The sequence below is a fragment of the Neurospora hispaniola genome (genome assembly GCF_033458365.1).
Source record: "Neurospora hispaniola strain FGSC 10403 chromosome Unknown B0T23scaffold_2, whole genome shotgun sequence".
NCBI classification, from domain to species: domain Eukaryota; kingdom Fungi; phylum Ascomycota; class Sordariomycetes; order Sordariales; family Sordariaceae; genus Neurospora; species Neurospora hispaniola.
The window spans coordinates 2,521,321-2,540,370 of record NW_026944407.1 but is presented as its reverse complement, the minus strand read 5'-3'; the positions used below and the strand labels follow the sequence as shown (position 1 = coordinate 2,540,370).

At 54.5% G+C, this 19,050-nt stretch overlaps 6 protein-coding genes across 6 annotated transcripts; 3 read left to right on the top strand and 3 right to left on the bottom strand.

The window, feature by feature from the left end:
* The first annotated feature begins 1,464 nt into the window (after window positions 1–1,464).
* Window positions 1,465–3,866, top strand: B0T23DRAFT_80379 (zinc finger white collar 2 protein WC-2). Its single transcript, XM_062841818.1, has 3 exons — window positions 1,465–1,965; window positions 2,117–3,392; window positions 3,479–3,866. Exons 1-3 carry the CDS (start codon window positions 1,810–1,812, stop codon window positions 3,655–3,657), a joined length of 1,611 nt encoding a protein of 536 aa, XP_062695566.1. The 5' UTR covers window positions 1,465–1,809; the 3' UTR covers window positions 3,658–3,866.
* Window positions 3,867–6,070: 2,204 nt separating this feature from the next.
* Window positions 6,071–7,164, top strand: B0T23DRAFT_393561 (uncharacterized protein; the record flags this gene model as incomplete). The annotated part of the gene is made up of 4 exons (XM_062838083.1): window positions 6,071–6,149; window positions 6,272–6,331; window positions 6,437–6,619; window positions 6,755–7,164. 4 exons carry the CDS (start codon window positions 6,071–6,073, stop codon window positions 7,162–7,164), a joined length of 732 nt encoding a protein of 243 aa, XP_062695565.1.
* Window positions 7,165–7,368: 204 nt separating this feature from the next.
* B0T23DRAFT_80318 (D-lactate dehydrogenase mitochondrial precursor) lies at window positions 7,369–9,636 on the bottom strand. The gene is made up of 3 exons (XM_062841817.1): window positions 9,293–9,636; window positions 7,768–9,218; window positions 7,369–7,666 (listed from the first exon to the last, which is right to left on the bottom strand). The coding sequence occupies exons 1-3, from the start codon at window positions 9,534–9,536 to the stop codon at window positions 7,574–7,576; spliced, it is 1,788 nt and encodes a 595-aa protein (XP_062695564.1). The 5' UTR covers window positions 9,537–9,636; the 3' UTR covers window positions 7,369–7,573.
* Window positions 9,637–10,517: 881 nt separating this feature from the next.
* B0T23DRAFT_402447 (amidase signature domain-containing protein) lies at window positions 10,518–12,669 on the bottom strand (the record flags this gene model as incomplete). The annotated part of the gene is made up of 5 exons (XM_062838668.1): window positions 10,518–11,461; window positions 11,539–11,676; window positions 11,758–12,283; window positions 12,366–12,468; window positions 12,539–12,669. The coding sequence occupies 5 exons, from the start codon at window positions 12,667–12,669 to the stop codon at window positions 10,518–10,520; spliced, it is 1,842 nt and encodes a 613-aa protein (XP_062695563.1).
* Window positions 12,670–14,482: 1,813 nt separating this feature from the next.
* Window positions 14,483–16,018, bottom strand: B0T23DRAFT_309903 (uncharacterized protein; the record flags this gene model as incomplete). Its single annotated transcript, XM_062834549.1, has 1 exon — window positions 14,483–16,018. The coding sequence occupies one exon, from the start codon at window positions 16,016–16,018 to the stop codon at window positions 14,483–14,485; it is 1,536 nt and encodes a 511-aa protein (XP_062695562.1).
* A 2,307-nt stretch (window positions 16,019–18,325) lies between these two features.
* On the top strand, window positions 18,326–18,801 carry B0T23DRAFT_451599 (uncharacterized protein; the record flags this gene model as incomplete). Its single annotated transcript, XM_062841120.1, has 2 exons — window positions 18,326–18,700; window positions 18,754–18,801. The coding sequence occupies exons 1-2, from the start codon at window positions 18,533–18,535 to the stop codon at window positions 18,799–18,801; spliced, it is 216 nt and encodes a 71-aa protein (XP_062695561.1). The 5' UTR covers window positions 18,326–18,532.
* Window positions 18,802–19,050: the final 249 nt, after the last annotated feature.

Sequence of the window (19,050 nt, the reverse complement as noted above, 5' to 3'; positions counted from 1 at the left end):
CACCCACGATTAGCGATGGTCGGAGTTTACCAATTACCGTGACCGGTGACAAACCCGAAGTAGGTAGGGAAGCCCAGCCCAGAGAAGGGGGTCTTAATGGGCCGAGGGCCACGCAATGGGGAGAAGCGCATCTGTTTTTGGTCAGAGTTAGGAGACCCGACCAGCAGAGACCATCGAATACTATGGTACTATGTACTCTGAGATTATGAGGTAGGCGCGCAGGGCAACAGAACAAAAGACTATATATAAAGGGGAAAAGAGATAGAGGTAGAGAGAGAATGCTAGGAACATGGAATGAGGATGCGTGCGTACACGTGCACTGGTTCATAGATCTCGCTGACGGAAGCCGAGGTAGGTATCACAAAGAACGCCGCAACCCCTTCTTCCATCTGAAGTAGCTGAGGGACGAGTGACGAGTGACAACCAACGGTACCGTTCCCGGTTCCTTGGTATGGCTTTCTGGTTTCGAATCAGTCCCTGAGCTTTCCTTGATCGCGGTTACTTGAGCCGATTTGCGGTTAGTATCTTCCATATCGCTTCCCATCCAGCAGTAGCTGCTTCGGACCAATAAAGGCTGTTGTTGTGTATGTGCATATGTACATAGTAGTAGTATACTGACTGCTCAGCCCAAGTTCATCCCTCTCAACTAGTGTACACTACAACGTCTACAACGTGATTTATAGAAACAGACCGCACGGTACCATTAGATCTGACCACTGACAGCAGGCGAACCGGGAGAAGACAGACGTGACAATATATCTTGATTGTCTGTCAGGCCTGGCCAGTCCAATGCCACCGCTTCTTTTTCAATACGTATCCATGTACCTCGTCCTACTAGCTCCTCACTGCGCACGCATCGAGACATCCATTAATGGAAGCTCGAACCACGGCCTACCATAGTCTACTACCTCTACGACACGGCACCGCAGAGCAGAGTGGCGGTTATGAGTTGGTAACAACCAAGTTTCCTGCTGTAACCACGACCCCTCGACCAGAGCCCTGCTCGACCTTCCACCACCACCACCGCTAGCACGGCACCAGCAAAGCAATACCTTGACGAGCTTGGGTCTGAAAGTGGGGACTTTTTGGCGGCTCCCTTCAAGATTCCCATCTGCCATCCCAGAAATCCCATCCTCGTTAAGGGCGGCATTCCTCCAGGTCCCAGGTCATCACACGCCCACCCCCCGCCCCCGTCCTTACTGGGCTTGTTCTCTTTGATCGACAATACCCTTTTCCTTCTTCCTCTTTTGTCGTTGTTGCGCCGCGGGTTCTAGACGTAACTGACGACGACTTGATTTCGCAGCACTTCACCTTTACTCTCTGCTGCATTTCGGCCTGAAATAGTCCTGAATTCAATCCAGCAAAAGCACCGACCACACAAAGCCACAGAACAACGCCGCCCATCGAAAGGAACGTGATTGGAATATCGCCCCGTACTCCATCTTTCGAAAACAGCGGCAGTCAGATGCAGAAAATTATTACACAGCAATATCGCATGGGGGACTGACCTGACGAAAGTCAACGAATCGCGCGCTTGTGTTGCTGTTAGTAGCCCATTCAAAGCGGGCTCCTTCTTAAGCTCCTCCACCGCCGAAAAGGCAGGAAGCACCAGGAAGCAGCAGCAGCACGAGCAGCAGCGGCAACATTGAACAACAGGAGCCGTTAATACTTCAGTTCCCACCCCCCCTCCTCCTCTCGAAAAGGAAGGCTTTCTTCGATGCGCCGCCGCCGTCTACACCTGCACTTGTCAGCTTGCCGCCATCTCGCCGCCTCACCACTACAATCCGCACTACTACAACCACCAGAACAATGTCTCACGGACAGCCTCCCCCTGGATCCAGCATGTATGGCTTTGGTGCTATGGGGATGGGATCCGGTATGGGATCCGGTATGGGATCCGGTATGGGATCCGGTATGGGAACTGGCATGGGAACTGGCATGGGAACCGGCATGTCAGCCTCGCAGGTGCGCAGCAGCAGCAAGCAGCAGCAAGCGGCATTTTCTTTTCCGTCAGATTCTTTTCTCTCCTTTTTTTTCAAGAGAAAAAAAAATGTTTCTCTTTGCTGGACGAAAATGGTGAGCAAGCTAACGATTGGCCGATTGATTGGCTTTCAAGCTGCAGATGACTTCCGACCCACAGGACATGATGTCGCTTCTGGATACTTCAGTGTTTCCTGGGTTTGACGGAATGTCGATGAGTCTCGATGTTGGCGATTCCATGTCAAACCCCTTCACCCCGGTCTCGGTCCCGCCACCCCTCCCTGCAGGTAATGCAGGGCCCAGTCATGTTGGGGTGTGCGGCGGTCACGGGGCACCCGACCAGCTATTTTCCCCCGACGACCTTATTGCGACCAGCATGTCCAGCGCCGGACCGATGATCGCCACGCCTACCACCACCACCTCCGGACCTTCGGGGGGCCCTTCGTCGGGCGGCGGAAGCACCCTGACCGAATTCACCAAGCGCCGCAATTGGCCCGCCAAGGTTGTCGAAGAGCTCCAGGACTGGGAACACATTCTGGATGCCAACGGACGGATCAAGCATGTTTCGCCCAGCGTAGAGCCCCTGACCGGCTATAAGCCGCCCGAAATCATTGACTTGTTCCTCAGAGACCTGATCCACCCGGATGACGTCGGGGTCTTCACCGCGGAGTTGAACGAAGCCATTGCGACGGGATCCCAATTGCGACTGTTCTACCGGTTCCGGAAAAAGGATGGAAACTGGACCATTTTCGAGACTGTTGGTCATGCGCACATCGCCGCCGCCAAGTTTGCACCCAATCCACAGAACCAATCGCCTTTCTGCCAGGCCGTTTTCATGATGGCTCGACCCTACCCGACCAAGAACGCGGGTCTGTTGGATTCCTTTCTGGAACACAAGATTGAGAACGAGAGACTGAAGCGCAGGATTGCCGAGCTGCGCAGAGAGGAGCAGGAGGAGCAGGAAGAATCGCAGAGGACATGGCGAATGAGCCAGGAGGGACGATCTGATGTTACGCCGTCCGACGATACCGCGACCCAGATGGGAATGACACCCTTCTACATTCCAATGAATGCCCAAGCTGACGTTATGATGCCACCACCCAGCCAGCCGGCGTCGTCGCTCAACATTGCGCTGACGCGGGAGAACCTGGAAGGCATTGCCGGAAGCCGGCCGGATTCTATACGCGAAAAGATGTTGCGTTACGAGGGCAACCACGCAGACACGATTGAAATGCTTACAGGGCTCAAGTACCAGGAGGGTGAAAGAAGTCATGGTATCACAACGGGTAATGCCAGCCCGACGCTCATTAAGGGTGATGCGGGAATCGCGATTCCCCTAGACCGAGATCCCCGGACGGGAGAGAAGAAGAAGAAGATCAAGGTTGCAGAGGAATACGTGTGCACCGACTGCGGTAATTACCCCTTCTCCATATTATATAACCCGCTCCCATAATAGCTTCTTCATGACTACCAGTTGCTGACAAGGATGCTGAAACAGGTACGCTCGATTCCCCCGAATGGCGAAAAGGCCCTAGTGGACCCAAGACACTATGTAATGCCTGCGGTCTTCGCTGGGCAAAGAAAGAGAAAAAGAAGAACGCCAACAATAACAATAACGGCGGAGGTATAGGCGGTCACAACGACATCCATACACCCATGGGCGATCATATGGGATAGAAGATAAAGATGCGCAATGAACAACGGATTCCAGCAGCTATATTTAGGCAACAGAATTCGACCGCCCTCAACACCATTTCGACGTTTATCAAGATCCGCAGCACAAGCTCGGCGCATTGGCCTATATACAGATTGAGAAGAAGAACAATGACTAGTTTATAGAAAAAGGAAACGCAGCCACGAAGTGGGAGTAGACACTGATCTAACATTCCTTGCTTTGGGTTGATGAAGAGGGACTACCTAGACATGGAAAAGGGCGCGAGTGCATGGGGAAGGGATGGACCATAGAAACAGAACTGCATCGATTCCGTGCTGCCTGGTTCGTAGAGTGGTCTTGACATGTGCAGCTTAGCTTTGTGGACCGTTCCGAGAACGTGCCTTGGAGAGCCGGTAGTGCTGCGGTGCACGGTAGGATGAGATGGCAGGAAACGCAACCCCGGCATCGTTACGATACACATCTTTCTTTATGCGATGGACATATGACTGGAAACCGGTTTGGTTTGGCGAGGGTATGGAGAGGAGTTTGTTACGCCGCGTCGCCCTTGCTGGCGGGTGTGTTCATCAAGCGATGAACGGAAGGAAGGGCGCACACGAAAGAAAGGGGCTACTCTACCACTATGTCAACGTATGCATTTGATCGATGATGAGCTACCGCCACCTGCTGGTACTAGGCTTTTTGGTTATCACAAGGACTGCTAATGGCAATGCCAACGGTATAATGTTGCAGTGATGGTGAATGATCGCGCCGGCCTTTCGAGCGCTGTTGTTCAGCAACTCGGCCTACTGGTACTACTGGGTTCTTTTGGGCCCTTGGCGGCTACGCTGCATTTGACGTCTGACTGATCTGGAGGAAGAGATTCGTCAGATGGGCAGACGATGGGATCTCGTCAACAGGGACACTGGGGATCACGAGAAAGATCATGATCCTAGGAAGAATCTCCACTTCCCATCATTAAGCTGACCGTCAAGGGAGAGCAGGGTTTATCAGAAACTGAACACATCACGATGGTAAAGCGAAAGACCTGAGTGTGCAGACGGAAGAGACGGGCAGAGAGCGGGCAAGAAATCCAACGAGGATCAATACGTCCGAGATCCACACACAGAACGCCTTTACCCAGACTTTATCGAACCCTGCGGCTGGGTACTCTGGCACTCATCTTCTCTTTCCTGCTCCCGTGCGAAGGGATGCAAAGCGCCAAATGGAGCTTGATTCAACGGATTGATGCCCGTTGGTGTTCTACAAGGGATACCGTTCCAACGTCACCCGTATCACGGTGGCTTGACTTGTGTCAGAGTCATCAAAAAGATCGGGATGGGGATGGGATCCATGGGATGGTTGGTCCCTCGATACCTCTAGGTCACAGTAGTGTAGAGACCCCTGGTACTGCAAGTATTTGGTCCGGGCATTCATTTTTCTTGCACTTGGAGGGGATCTTGCAGTACCTAAGGTACCTAGAGGTAGCTCTACGCTAGGAACTTTGAAGCTACTGTCCACGCTGTGATCGCGAGGTGCACATGTTCTCTTCTAACAAAACGAAGGACCTTGTAACTGCATATCCGGCTCACATACTTCAGTTTGCTAACTCATCGCAGTTTCCGGTTCCAGTCTATGAAAATCGGTAATTCAGGTTCGGCACGAACTTTTCCTTGCACTTGCAAGTGAGGCCGGATTTGCAGAAAGGAGGGGCTGCACTAGCAGGGATTTCTACTGTAATCGCTGGAGGGCAACTTCGAAGGAGGGGGCCGGTTTCAGACGGGTCCAGCTTTCCTCCAGCGGCCCAGCGCCCAGACTCGCCGAACCAGGGGCATCCGCAGCGTACCGGACCGCCCACCAGCTTACGACGAACGACTCTCCTCCTATCGATAGGAGCGATAAGGGGTACCGCCCACGCTTGCTACCCCGCAGAAACGTCATGCCCAAGGTTGTGTTAGAGTTCCCGTCAAGTCAGATAAATACCTTTTGATTACTACGGCGACCCAAAGCCCGAGGGGTAAAAATCCAAGGGAAAGGAGATGACCGGATAAGAACCGAGCTATCTAGCTAGCCTTTCGGGCTGGTGTTGTGTGAGGGGGAGATCAGGAGAGCGACAAGAGGCATGACGGGAAATGTTACATGCTGAATGTACAGCCTGGAGCCGCTCAACAGCCCAGTTGGGTTGACATGGTTGATCTCATCTTGCGTTGATACCTTACCTTGCCGCTTGCTTCGATGCAAGCTGTTACATACCTGAGGTACACTAGCCCTCTTACAGCCAGAGAAGCAGGTCCCCTTACTTCTGTAGCTCTTCTCCACCTTTTCCCAACCTACCTACCTACTCGTACATCTGGTCTTGCATTTTCCTGTCAGGCACACACACCATACACCACACACTTCTGCATCAACCGACCGACCAACACCCGGAATACAGACACAATGGATAGATTCATCGGCAAGGTCGTCGACAAGGTCATTGGTGACGATGATGATGACGCCAAGAAGCAGCAGAGCCAGGGTAAGTTCTCAGTTCAGCTCTCCTGGAGAGCTTCGTTGACCGCTCGTCCTGGTCCTCCTCCTTGGGAACCTGACCTGCGGCGCGACGACATGATGCTAACTTGCGCTTTTCTTTGTCAACAGGCGGACACCAACAGCAACAGCAGTACTCTGGCGGACAATTCCCGTCTGGCGGCGGTGACTGTACGTAATGTACCATGTCATACCTATTACCTCTACCCAGAATGTTTCATTTCCACATAATCGGAATCACGCGCTTTTCTAACTCACGCATGCTTCTTCACATAGTCGCACACGGCGGCGCCTATCCTGCTGGCGGCGGCTATGCCTACGAACAGGACGATGACTTCCGTGGCGCGGCCAACCACGCGGCCAACCACGCCGAGGAGGACGAGAGCTTCTTCTCTAGCATCTTGAACAGCCTCAGCTCCAAGAAGCAGCAGGTTGCCCAGGAGGATATCGATGAGGATGGTTAGTACATGTTTTGTCCAGTCCTGCCTCCTGCGCGCGCACACCCGCCCTGTTTTCCCCCAGATCCAAGAATCCATCCCCAGATTTTTCCACCATGCGTCTCATTACTAACCACGTATCCTTCAAAAAAAACAGAAGCAGTCCGCGCCCACAAAACCTTCTACTCCTCCTCCGCCTTCTCCCCCAGCTCCGAGACGCCCGAGGCGACGTCAAGCGGCATGGGCAGCGCCGCGGCCCTGCAGGCGCTCAAGCTGTTCACCAGCGGCTCCTTCTCGTCATCGCAGTCACAGTCGCAGAGCGCATTCATTGGCCTGGCCATGTCGCAGGCCTCCAAGCTGTTCGACCAGCAGGCGTCGGCCGGTAAAGTGTCGGATAGCACAGACAAGCAGAGTGTGGTGATGAAGGCGGGCGAGATGGCGCTCAAAATGTACCTCAAGAGCCAGGGCTCCGGTTCCCAGCAAACGTCATCGCACACGCAGACGCAGGAGAGTTCGAGCGGGCTGGGCGGTCTCTTGAGCATTGCTGACAAGTATTTGAACAAGTGAGCGAGCGACTTTGGCATGTGTCTCTTGAGGTAATAAACAGGGTTGAGTGTGGTATATGAGCGAGGGAGCTAAGGCGTACGGAAATGATCCAGTGAGGAAATATGAAGAGATGATGAAATGAAAAATACGACTATTTACAGTCACGGAATTTGGAAAACTCCCCAATGTTTGCGTTTAGTGAGGCTTAGTAGGTACGTGTTATAGGTACGTGAAGTGTAGTATTCATTTAGGAGTAGGTACTAAATGAACAATACAAAGTTCTAGGAGAAGGGAGGAATACGAAAATCAGGGTATAAACAGGAAACTGGTTTAAACCATACAGGTGAGGACGTTCAACTCACAAGCCACCTTTTCGTCAATATCACACTTTTTTACACTTGCCACAGTCAAGCCAATGTATCCTAAAGTCTTACCACTCCTGAATCTCGCCAGGCGCAGGTTTCTGCATGCGAACGACCTTGTCGCAGTTGAGAATGCACTTGGGGTCCAGTGCCTGCTTAATCTGGCCGTGGAAAAGGGGGGCGTTAGCACTTCACTCTTGGCTGACTTGGTTTGATGGAGACTAGTTTATGGTGAGTAGTGAGTGGGAGATGTTAAGCTTACCTTTCTCATAGTGTCAACGGTGCTCTCACCCAACTCGTGGGGGAGATAATCACGCTTGACAAGACCGACACCGTGCTCACCAGTAACAGTACCCTCCATTTCCACAGCACGCTTCACCATGCGGTGGACGCAGTCCTCTGCCAGCTTTCTCTCGGCGTCGCTGTAAAGGAGAAGGATGTGGAAGTTGCCATCGCCGACGTGGCCGACAATGGAGCTCTTAAGTCCACTCTTCTTGAGGTCGTCTTTGGTCAGATCGATAATGTCAGGGAGCCTGCTCATGGGAACGGCGACATCGCCAGTCCAAAGGTGGTCACCGGGCTTCTTGATGCTGAAGGTGCTCCACAGAGCCTCCTTGCGCGCGCTCCAGAGCTCGGCCTGCTCGTCGTTATTCCTGGCAAACTCGAACGACTGGCCGCCCGTCTGCTTGGAGAGACCCTGCACGATGGCGACCTGCTCCTTGACGCCGCTGGGGGTCCCGCTGAACTTGAAGAAGATGGTGGGGGCCTCCTTCCAACGGCGGGTGGTGACGCCGGCCTGGTTGATGATGCGCATCTGGTCATCGTCCAGGATCTCGACAGCGGCGACGGGAACACCATTGGCGACGACGGAGGCGACGCAAGAGGCGGCCTCGCGGATGGATTTGAAGCTGGCAACGGCGACGGACTCGGAGGCGGGCTTGACGGTGAGCTTAAGGGTGGCTTCGGTGACGAGACCGAGGGTGCCCTCGGACCCGATGAAGAGCTTGGTCAAGTCGTAGCCGGCGGACGACTTGCGGGGGCGCTGGCGGGTCTTGATGACGGTGCCGTCGGCAAGGACAACGGTCAGGGACAAGACCCACTCGCGCATGGTGCCGTAGCGGTAGGCGTTGGTGCCGCTGCAGCCGGTGCCGATCATGCCGCCAATCTGGGCGCCCGGGCCCGGGTCGGGAGGGAAGAAGAGGTTATCCTTGGCCAGGTCCTCGTTTAGATCCTGCCAGCCGACGGCGGGCTGGACAACCACGTCGAGGTCCTCCTTGTGCAGAGCCAGAACCTTGTTCATGCGGCGGAAGTCGACGCAGATACCGCCGCGGGTCGGGGTGAAGTGGCCCTCGAGTGAAGTGCCGCCGCTGTAGCCAACGACAGGGATGGTGCGGGAATGGCACACCTTCATGATCTCGGACACCTCCTCGGTGGAGGAGGGGTAGACGATGCAGAAGGGCCTAGTGGAGGCATCAGACTGGTGGGAAGACCAGTCCGAGTTAGAGTGCTCCTCAAGGTCGTAGTCGGCAGTGCTGACGTTCTCTTGGCCGACAATCTTGACAAAGTCGGCCCAGGCAGCCTCGAGGTTGGCCTTGCCGGTGTCGTGTCTTGGGGGAGTGGTCTTGGCGAGGGGGAGGGTGGAATCGGGGGAGATCTCGCCCCTGGGATACTGGGTGCCCACGAGCCAGCCGAGACCGGCCGTGAAGATGAGGACTGCCGCATTTGTTAGCCTGGACCTCTAGCATACTGGATGGAGCATTAAAGCAGCGTTGACGAGGACTTCATACGGCCAGTAAGGGAAAAGTTGTTCCAGCCGGCACGTGAGTCTCGGTAGGCGGCCATGCGAATGCGCTCAGCCTGCTCACGCTCCAGGCGCTGCGTGACACTCTCGGTCAACTGCCCCTTGAAGCTGCCTTTGGCATTGCTGGAGTATGGCCGAGCAGACCGGCTGCCGCGAAGAAGGTAGACATTGTTGGACCTGACAGCGACCCGGCCGAGGCCCGTGGAAGCCCTGCTCGCGAGCTGCGACATTATTGAAGAAAAGTTGTAACTATGGCTGCAGTTGAGAGTTGGAGAACTCTGCGGTCTTTACAAGCTATGTAAGGTAGGCTGAAGAATGATGCGAAGGGGTTGTGTAATGATGTGATAGCTGTGTATAAGTACATACGGCCCGCGGGTATTACCTTGGCAACGGTTTTAACTGGCTTGGCGCCGGGGACTCGGCCGGGGCAGATGAGAAGAAAATGGGGGCGGGAAACGGGACGGACTGGTGGGGAATTGGTGAGGGGAGCGGGAAGAACGGAGTATTTGTGGGCCAAAAAGCTCACTCCCCCGCAGTCGCCCACACCGGGTCCGCATCGGAGCACAGCGGCAGGTCTTCTCCACCGAGAGCTCTCTGACAAGACGGTTACTTTAACCGTAAGTATCCTCGCTTCTTGTTCACCTGCATCCGCGGTGTTGGCTCGTAATTGCCGACCGGCCATCAGCGTTCGTATCGTCATACGTCCATCCGGGTCATCCGGATGGTCGTCAGTTGACTTTGTTCTAGCCATCGAGCACGATGTAACCTACATACGCTCCAGAGCTCCCGGCAGACGTCTCCAAACATCTTTCAGCTCAATCCACTCAAACATCCTCCATGGAACACTTGATCAAGGAAAAAGAAAGCGTTCGAAGGCCGGAAAGAGCTCCGATGCCGGCGCAGGCCCCGAGTGACGACTGACGACGACCTTCGAACGATTCATTCCGCTTCAGAATTACCCGGTTAGTGCGTCCTCGTCGCCGACGGATTGATCACAGATAACATAGTTGAAGACAAGGGGAACCACTCAAGCAGAGAACTTTCGCGCAGACGCGGGACGTGATCATGTCAAAGGCAAAGAGACCAGTGTCGATCCGGGTCAAGCCACATACAAATATTCTCAGTTTATTAGCATATCCGTCACACCCCCAAGCTCTTCTTCGCAAGGCCATCACGGACGCCTGCGCGCCCAAATCGCTCCTAAACCGAGCCTAAACCTTCACCTGACCCTTCGCGACCCCCAAAACATCCACCCACTCCTTCGGCCTCTGCCTTCCCCCCTCATACGCCTCAGCAAGATACCTCTCCATCTCCCTCGCAAACCCCAACAGCCTCTCCTCCTCTCCCCACTCCGCCATCGCCATCACGCCCACCGGCAGTTTGCCCTCCCCCTGCTGCGCCTCGACATACCCTCCGGGGCACGTCACTGCCGGGCATCCACTCGTATTCGCATACCACACATACGTCATATTTCTAATGCTCCTATTCCCATCACTGCACCCATACGCATTATCACCCGGCATAATCGGCCACCCAGCCATGGCCGTGGTCGGCGTCACGATTAGCAGACCGGGGTACTGCTCGTACAGATGGGCAAGGTGCTGCATAATGACATGGCGCAGCTGGTTATAGCGGAGGTAGTCGGCAGCGGGGGTCTGCGCGCCCATCGACACCATGATGCGGTTCGGGTAGTTGAGGGGCTTGAGGTAGTCGTCCGGGTTGGCGACGCGGTTGCGGGCGTCGGCCGCCGCCTCGGTCAGGCAGGTTGCGGCGTGGGCGAGCTGGCCCTCGCGCAGGTAGGGCAGCTTGATGGTTACGAGCTCGTAGCCGCCCAAGGAAGAGCTGCTGCAGAGCGTCTCGATGGCGCGATTGAAAGTGGTGCGCACGTCCGCGTCGGCGAGGGCGATCCATTCGGGGCAGAGGCCGAGGTATCTCTTGGCCGTGGGCGAGGGGGGGATGGACGGGGCGAGAGAGGATTGCGCTGGGTCCGACGGGTTGGGTTGGGCCATGATCCGGTAGGCAATGGTCAGGTCGGATGGGTTAGAGCACATGGGGCCAACGACGCACATGGATGAGTTGCGGCTGACGACCCGGTTGTGGGTGGGCTTGAGGCCGTAGACGCCGCAGAAGGCTGGCGGGATGCGCATGCTGCCGCCTGTGTTTGGGTTGAGTTGGTGAGTTCGGGTGCTTTTTGATGTAATAGAGCCAAGGCAGTAGAAATGGCCAACTTACCGGCATCAGTACCAATAGCGATGGGCAGAAGACCGGCGCTCAGGGCAGATCCAGCACCAGATGACGAGCCTCCAGGGAAGTACTGGGTGTTGTACCAGTTCGTAGCCGTTCCCGTAGCAGGGTTGCAACCCGTCGTGTCTGCGTCGTTATCATCAGCACTTCTAACCCTTCTTTTTCTCGCTCTTCACTTCAAACAAGCGAGTCCACTCATGCACTCACCCATTCCAATCTCATGCTGATTCATCTTCCCCACCATGATCGCCCCGGCCTCTCTCAACTTCTTCGCCGGCCACACCGTCTCCGTCGCTGGCTTCTTGAAATACTCAAACCTCTCATCAACCTTCATGCCCATGGTCGACACATATCCCTCCACCTCGGTATCATCTTTCACACCAAACGGCACGCCATCTAAGATGCCCAACGGCCTGCCGGCTTGCCAACGCTCCGTCGAGGCCTTGGCCTCGGCCAACACCTCGTCCACTTTGGACTGGATGAAGGCCACGGCGTACTTGGACTGCTGCTGCTTGGGCTTGATGTCGCGCCGGATCAAAGGGAGGAGCGCGTCGATGACCTGTAGCGGTGTGAGCTGCCCAGAGGCGTAGGCGGCGTGGTAGTCGGCTATGGAGGTGAAGCGGCCCGGGACGGTGGGGGGTTGAGGGGTGGTTAGGGAGAGGTCGAAGGGTAGGATTGGCTGGGTGGAGATTGAGGAAGAAGAAGAAGAAGAAGATATGGGGATGACGTTGGGCTTTGTGACTGCGTTAGCCTTGATACTTGAGACACAAGAGCGACGAGGGAGATTAAGAAAGGTGAAGCGGTCAGAAACTCACTTGCGCCCTCCATTGTTCACCATTCAGTTCCAACATATACTTGGCCTGGCCGAATTTGGCATTACTCCACATGAACTTTTGAAGCCATTGCGAGTTGGAAATGCTGGGGAATGAGTTGATGTGTTAGTGAGCACATGCTTGCGTCCGAGACCATCCACGAAAGAAGTACTGACAGCATCGAGGCAGCTACCAACGACAGTCCGCGCATGGGAGGATTGTGGTCCACCTCCGGCTGGAACTCCAAGGCATGAGCCGGAGCCTCCTTGGCTCCCGGGTGATTAAGAAATTTCTTAATTGAAGCCATCGTGAGATTCGAGATGGTCACTATGATTGGCGCTGCTTGGAGTTTGGAAGGGCGCTGGTGGGTGGTCGTGTCTGCACGGGGCAACGATACTGAACTAGGAACTGAGATGGGATGAACCTGTCTCGTTCACGTCGTCATCGATCAACAAGTCCAGGTGTCTGTGTATTCAGTAATCGAGATAGGGGTAAAAGATTTAGAATCACCTTCCCCAACCCAAGTAAAAAAAAAAAAAAAAAAAAAAGATGTCTCGGTCACAAAGTCTTACAAGTACCGTTGTCAGCTTTGTCGATACTACCAACGGCGGGCCCATATTTTCGTCCATTGAGGGAGGCTTCGTGACACGATTGGTTTGTACACAGTTCAAATTTGCTGAGGTGCAGCTACCAGATGCTAACAGTGGAGAGGTTGCGATAAACATAAAGTCACCTGCGTATGGTGGAGATAACGCTACTCCAAAGTTCCAGAATACTTGGCACCTGTTAGGAGATAATTTGACATACCATTGAGTGAGGTGGTAGCTTCCCCTTGTGAACAACGAACGTTGCTGCCGCATTGGGGCGATGCCGAGGCTATAAATCCAAGCAGGCAATAGGCCCGCGGCTCGCTTTTAGGTTGTATCTGTTATTAGTGGTTAGAGGGACGCAAAGCATTTGATTCGGACCGACCAAGTAAACAGAAGGCTATTCAAAGTTACTTCGATATTGACGAGATATTCCAACGGGTTTCGATACTTCGGTCTCGATATCTGTGCCTATCTCCTCTGTATATCCATAATAGGCCGTCTAATAGTCGTAGCTTCTTGTATTCGACTCGGTTCAAGACTGAATTCGATGACGCGAGGTACCAGGAAGCGAGTGAACATTGATCCTGCATCGTAGGAGAGGCTCTCAAATCGAGTGGTGGTATCCCGCCGTAAGATCAATCAATGTAACGGACTGCGCAGCCGTTACAACCTACAAGCAATCGATAGCGCTTAACCACAAAGCAATGCGACTCTCCATCCGTACTTCATCCACTTACAACCCCAAACCTAGAACCAAGGAATGGGTTTTGGTTATCCTCCCAGCCCCTACTTCTAGACGATATCTTGATCATACACACTGAGATCACCGTTGGCAAGAAACAATAGTATGTATGTCTAACTTTTACTGTATTGTTTGAGTGTGTCTGTCCTTTGACTGAGTGCCAGTCGATACTTGAAAAGTATCCAGCTCTGAGAGCTGAGGATCTAGACTATCTGAGGAGCAGCTGATGCTCAATACCCTATCGCAATGCTCTAACTAAATATGCGTTGAAATCAAACTCTGAGACGTCCTGCTGTGCAGTACGATCCAGTCCATATTCGCCGTCCAATGCAAGATCCGTTCTATGCCCTATCCAGTGTCATAACAGGCGCTCCATCGAGGGCCTTCATCATAATGAGTGTAAGAAAAGTTTAAAAAAAAATAAAAAAAACCGCCACCGGATGCGAGAAAAAACTCCAGTGCATGTGTAAAAAAAAAATTACCAAAACGCCTGTCGCTGCTCACTTCCCTGTCCAAGCGGGAAGGGCTAGGGCACTAAGACCCGTTGATGCATGCTGATGAAAACAAATAACGCCCGCTACGCCTTCTTGTGCAGAAAAGAAGTTGCCAGCCCAGTGTATGTTGACGAACGAAAAAAAGGATCGCTTAATGTGATGCTGAGTGTTGATGATTTTCGTGACTCGTGCACGACTGATGGCGCCCATCATGAGGCGCTGGGTCCATTCAAATCGATGTTTGTGAATAGGTTTCGTTGTTGGGAGGGTAGGGTAAATCAGTCGGGTCCTTATTTAGCGACCACTCAATCGAAGAATCTTGGTCCTCAACCAAAGGATAAACTCTTGCCAGTAGTTCTGGGTCTTCCTCTTGGGTCCGCTAGACCGGCGGCGAGTCTGCTCGAACTTGACATGATCCACGGGGTTGGCGATGAAAGCCGGGGGAGCAGCCTGGTCAGCCGGTACGCTTTCGTACTTGCGGCTGGCGAAGCCAAGACCATGCTTCTCAGACATTTCGGGTTGCGAATTGTCGCCGCTCGTAGGGTTGGTAGCCGGGCCGATAGTGGAAGACCGATCCCAGAATGAGGAAGCAGTGACATCGCCCTTGGAGCGACTCGTCTTGGAAGAACCGCCGCTGCCGTGCTTGGTGAAGCTGAATCCCGAAGCGGTTCTGGTAGGGCCGGTAATCGTTGCGATACTAGTTGCGGTGGCCTTGCGGGTCATGGAGGGCCTTGGAAGATCGCTGAGGCTGCTCTTTCTCGCAGACTCCTTTTCGATGCGGCTCGCTTCCTTGGTGTCCTTGCGCTCGCGCTTCTTGATCAGTTCACGATCATATTTTTCCTGGTTGGCCCTCTCCTTCTCCTCAAACTTGCGGCGCGCATTGCGGATCTTCTCAAGACGGGCAGCAGAGTCGATCTCAGTGGAACGGCTGCGCAGGCGAGGGAAGCCCGAGGTGAGATCGAGCGAGGTGCGCAGGGGAGACATTGGGGTGCCAGTCGAGGATGTCGGAGACACAACCGTGGACTGCTGCTGGGTGGAGGAAGCAGCACCGCCCACAGTGCCAGTAGGGGAGTCGTTCTGGCCAAGCTGGTCGTCTGAGCGGCTGGTAGTAACAACGCCATGTGCGTCAGGGTGGGAAGAGATGGCCGTGGGGGTTGATCGGCCAGTGTTGATGCGGAGGGCCTTTGAGGCAGAGTTGGCGTCCGAGTAGGAATTGGCGCGAGAGCTGGCGATGGATGGCCTTTGGCGCAGAATGTTGGTGGTGTTGGACCTGACGGGAGGAGGAGGAGGAGGCGACTGCATAGGGTGACTTGTTGGTTGCGGCTGCGCTTGCTGTGAATCAGTGGCCGTCTCGTCTTCTGTCTCTGCAATGGTAGGCGAGTAACGACCGTTATCGAAAGAGGCGAGTGAAGGGGCATACGACAGCGGCGGGGTAGCTGTACGCGGCGTCTGCTGGAACGGATGGCAGAAAGCTCGGGAGCCACTGCCAGACGATGTTTGCGAAGCAGAGCGAGCGTGCTGGTACTTGACACGAACGCTGTTTCCAGTAGCACCCAGGTCGGCAACGCTGTCCTCGTCTGCCTTTGCGGCTACAACACCTCCAGCGTACCCAAAGCCGACATCCTTTGCGGACCTGTAGTTGACGCTATTCCTGTTGTTTCCGTTGTCGATGTCGAGTTGATCCACCGGCTGCTCATCCCATCCACGGTTCAAATCCAGCGAGTTCTTTGGCGAAGACGACAGCTTTTTCAGAATTGGCTTGACCACCTTCGCGCCTCGGGTCTTTGTGAGTTTGTTGGGGGCGGCGCCCGTGAGGGAGAAGGACGTCATGGTTACAGAGTGGGATAACCTGGAAGATTCCAAGTTGAGGGATCCTGAGGGGGACTAGCCGCGGAAGCCGGCGCGGGGCAGGGTGGGTATTATAAAAGTTGGGATGATATTGAAAGAAACTTGGGATCGAAGGAACCTTTGATGAAGGGTAGGAGGGGAAGATAAGATCGCAACCGGCCACCGAAGTTCCTGTCCAACCACCGTAGCTTCCGACGACGATGGCGTCTTGGAGGGGGGGGGGGGACCGGCGGCGATGGAAATATAAACGAGAAATTGGCCCTTGTTTGGGACCACTTGCAATTTGGGACCCAGTGAGCGTCCCCAGCGGTGCGGTGGACGCGGTGGACAGAACCTAGTCCGCTTTGGAAGTCCGCTCTGGAAGCAGCACCCCCTTCGACAAGTGCCCTTCCCTTGTCTGGTGCAAAAAACCAGAGTCCCTGTCGGGTTTGTTCTCCCCGGGCCCTGTCTGGTGGAAAGCGAGTGGAAAGAGAGTGAAAGCGGAAAGGTTCGAAGCGCAAGTTATTGCCCGCCGCCCTGGTCCCTTGTCAGGCGCGCGTCAGGGGAGCCGCGAGCGGGGGGGGGGGGGGGGGGGGGGGGGAGCGTCTGATAAATTCCAGTTAAGCAAAGCCCGCAGTAAGCAGTCCTGGTCCTTAACCAGGCACTAGCATTCACGACGGGGCGGGAGACGAGACCGCCAGTTTGGATGCATCGGGACTCCGCAGACGCAGCAGTAGCGAGTGGTTAGCGAGAAAGGAACAGACGAGGAAGACCGCTTCCGCCTTTTCGAAGGTGGTATCTGTGGTATGAGATGCAGCACCAGACGCTCGATGGAAAAGGCGGAGGAGGGGTAACTCTTCGACCAATTCCACTTTGGATGGCGAGGAGGGGGATCGGTGACCAAGAGCTAGGGCTGCTCAGACTTTGTGTCGTGTGTAGTGTACAGTATCACCGCACGAGAAAGATCAGATGGTCGATACCGTCAAGATGTACTCTGTGTGTGGGCAGAGTGGTAGTAGCGGGCGGATCGGAGAGGTGCTTGAATAAGTAAAATGAAGAGTTTATGCAAGCCACAGCCCGAGTTCCAATGGCAATGCCCAGAGAAAACCCAGTTTTCTGTCGGTCTCGCTCTGCAATTTCATTTCGCCTGCGCAACTGAACTTGTGCACTGCAGTGGCTTCGACTCTCGCCGCACGGGCTGAAAAGGCCAAAGGAGATCTGCGCGCTCAAGTGACGAGATTGCCATCCATCTATTCTGGCTCCTTTTCCAATTGAGCCCAAGGTGGAATCTCACCATGGTGTATGCCGCACATCTCCATGTACATAACTTAGTTAGCTAGGTAGGTAGTACGTACACTAACTACACTAGAGCTAACGATGAACTGCAGCGCGCAACTCGCAGCCCATGCAGGACATCCGACTAGAAAGTGGACGGCTTGGACGGCGCCGCTCAATGGGGTCGCCCACTGACCAAGGCCGGCTTCTGATTGATTGATTCAGCCTCATTCCTCATTTCCAAAGCCCTTCTGTGCTGCCAGTAATGAAGCTGCAGCGTCGTGCTGCCAGTCACCGCACCAAAGCACCCGTCAACCCACCTGTCTGCGTGCGTGGTTCTCGCTCTGAGGCAGGCGGCTGTGGGGCGGGGAGAGGAGAGGAGAGATGGACTGGACCCTCTTCCCCAAGCTGCATTAGGTTGGGAAGAGTGGAGACGCACGCTCAAGTGTTAGCCGTGGGCGGGCCGCACAAGCCAAACTCTTAACAAAAGACCTTGACCGCCTTCAGACCGCCTTCGAGCTCGCTGCTGCACCAGCTGCACACTGCTTGCAGACCGTAGAAAACTCTGCGAGTCTGGTCGAACCACCGGCCAATCAATACTACATGATCTTGACGGCGTTCCGGCCGCTTGTTGGTTCTGGCTTCCGGGCCGTCGCCGCCCGGACGGAATGCGGGTCTACGGTTTGGAGAAGAGACACCGACTCTCACACCCCGAGGCCTGGAACCTGAGAGCTCACATATCAATCAGAACACTGCTCAGACCACGCTATCTGGCCTGACCAACGGGCAACCATCATATCATGCCTATCCATGTCCCATTTTGCAGGACGAGGCCATGGATCGCAGTGGGAGTTGCACCCGGCATCACCGTCGTCCATGTAGGCCCAGGTGTGCAGGCATTGGTTATAGTGTTTCAGTATTCCTTATCACGTTTCACCCAACATGAATTCTCACGGCAAAAATAAAAAAGACATCATAAACAACAAACAATCATGGCAACCATGACAGCGATCTATGGTGGGGATTCAGGACGCACAGAGCACATGTTGGTTTGTGATCACTGGTCCCCTTTCCCTCTTCAGCCAGAGTCCACTCTTTTAATGGCTCGGCCGGCAAACATGCTTCAGCCATATTGGTTCCTCCAAACCACTCAAGCTCTCACATAATTTTCAACCCAAAGACAAAAGCACCAGCAACCCGGACCATACTACCGGGCTTTCTGCTGGTCCGTGGTTCCATTCCATGGCCCAGACGCTCAGTAGCGTCCATGATAGCGCGCAACCACCGCTGCGAGAAGTGGGAACTGAACTCACCTACACTGGAGCAGACCGGCAAGTCCTCAGCAACCCCGTTGGTGCTCTTCTAACCGAATCCCGCCCGGTACTGTTCCGCGGCGCCGAGGGGCAAAAGGTGAGCATGGGATGCTTGAGGAGCGGTGACCAACACCACCAAAAACAATACAGAAACCCGTGGATCGTAAACGGCCGGAGAAACTCGAGAGCGATCTATAAGTGGCGGACTTCCAGCTTGAAATGTAAAAGACTGCATCGACGATGCAACTCCCAGTTGCTACTTGGTAGGCTTTGACCTCGAAACTACGGTATGTATAGTGGCAAGTGACTTGCATAGGGTACAGGTTCTCTTCCTCACATGTTCAAAGGACGGCAGCGAAACAAGCGGTCCGCGAGCAAGAGGAGCTACCGGAGTCCGCAATTCAGATGCTCCCCCCCTTTTGATTGATTGACTTGTTGCTTCACAGC

What these genes read in the sequence shown, in the direction of transcription:
- B0T23DRAFT_80318 (XM_062841817.1), bottom strand. Translation starts at nt 9,536, where the DNA reads ATGTCGCAGCTCGCGAGCAGGGCTTCCACGGGCCTCGGCCGGGTCGCT. An exon ending in CAACTTTTCCCTTACTGGCC is followed by an intron (nt 9,219 to 9,292) that starts GTATGAAGTCCT and finishes CAAATGCGGCAG; the next exon opens with TCCTCATCTTCACGGCCGGT. An exon ending in CCGTTGACACTATGAGAAAG is followed by an intron (nt 7,667 to 7,767) that starts GTAAGCTTAACA and finishes TTCCACGGCCAG; the next exon opens with ATTAAGCAGGCACTGGACCC.
- B0T23DRAFT_80379 (XM_062841818.1), top strand. Translation starts at nt 1,810, where the DNA reads ATGTCTCACGGACAGCCTCCCCCTGGATCCAGCATGTATGGCTTTGGT. An exon ending in CCGGCATGTCAGCCTCGCAG is followed by an intron (nt 1,966 to 2,116) that starts GTGCGCAGCAGC and finishes TTGGCTTTCAAG; the next exon opens with CTGCAGATGACTTCCGACCC. An exon ending in ATACGTGTGCACCGACTGCG is followed by an intron (nt 3,393 to 3,478) that starts GTAATTACCCCT and finishes ATGCTGAAACAG; the next exon opens with GTACGCTCGATTCCCCCGAA.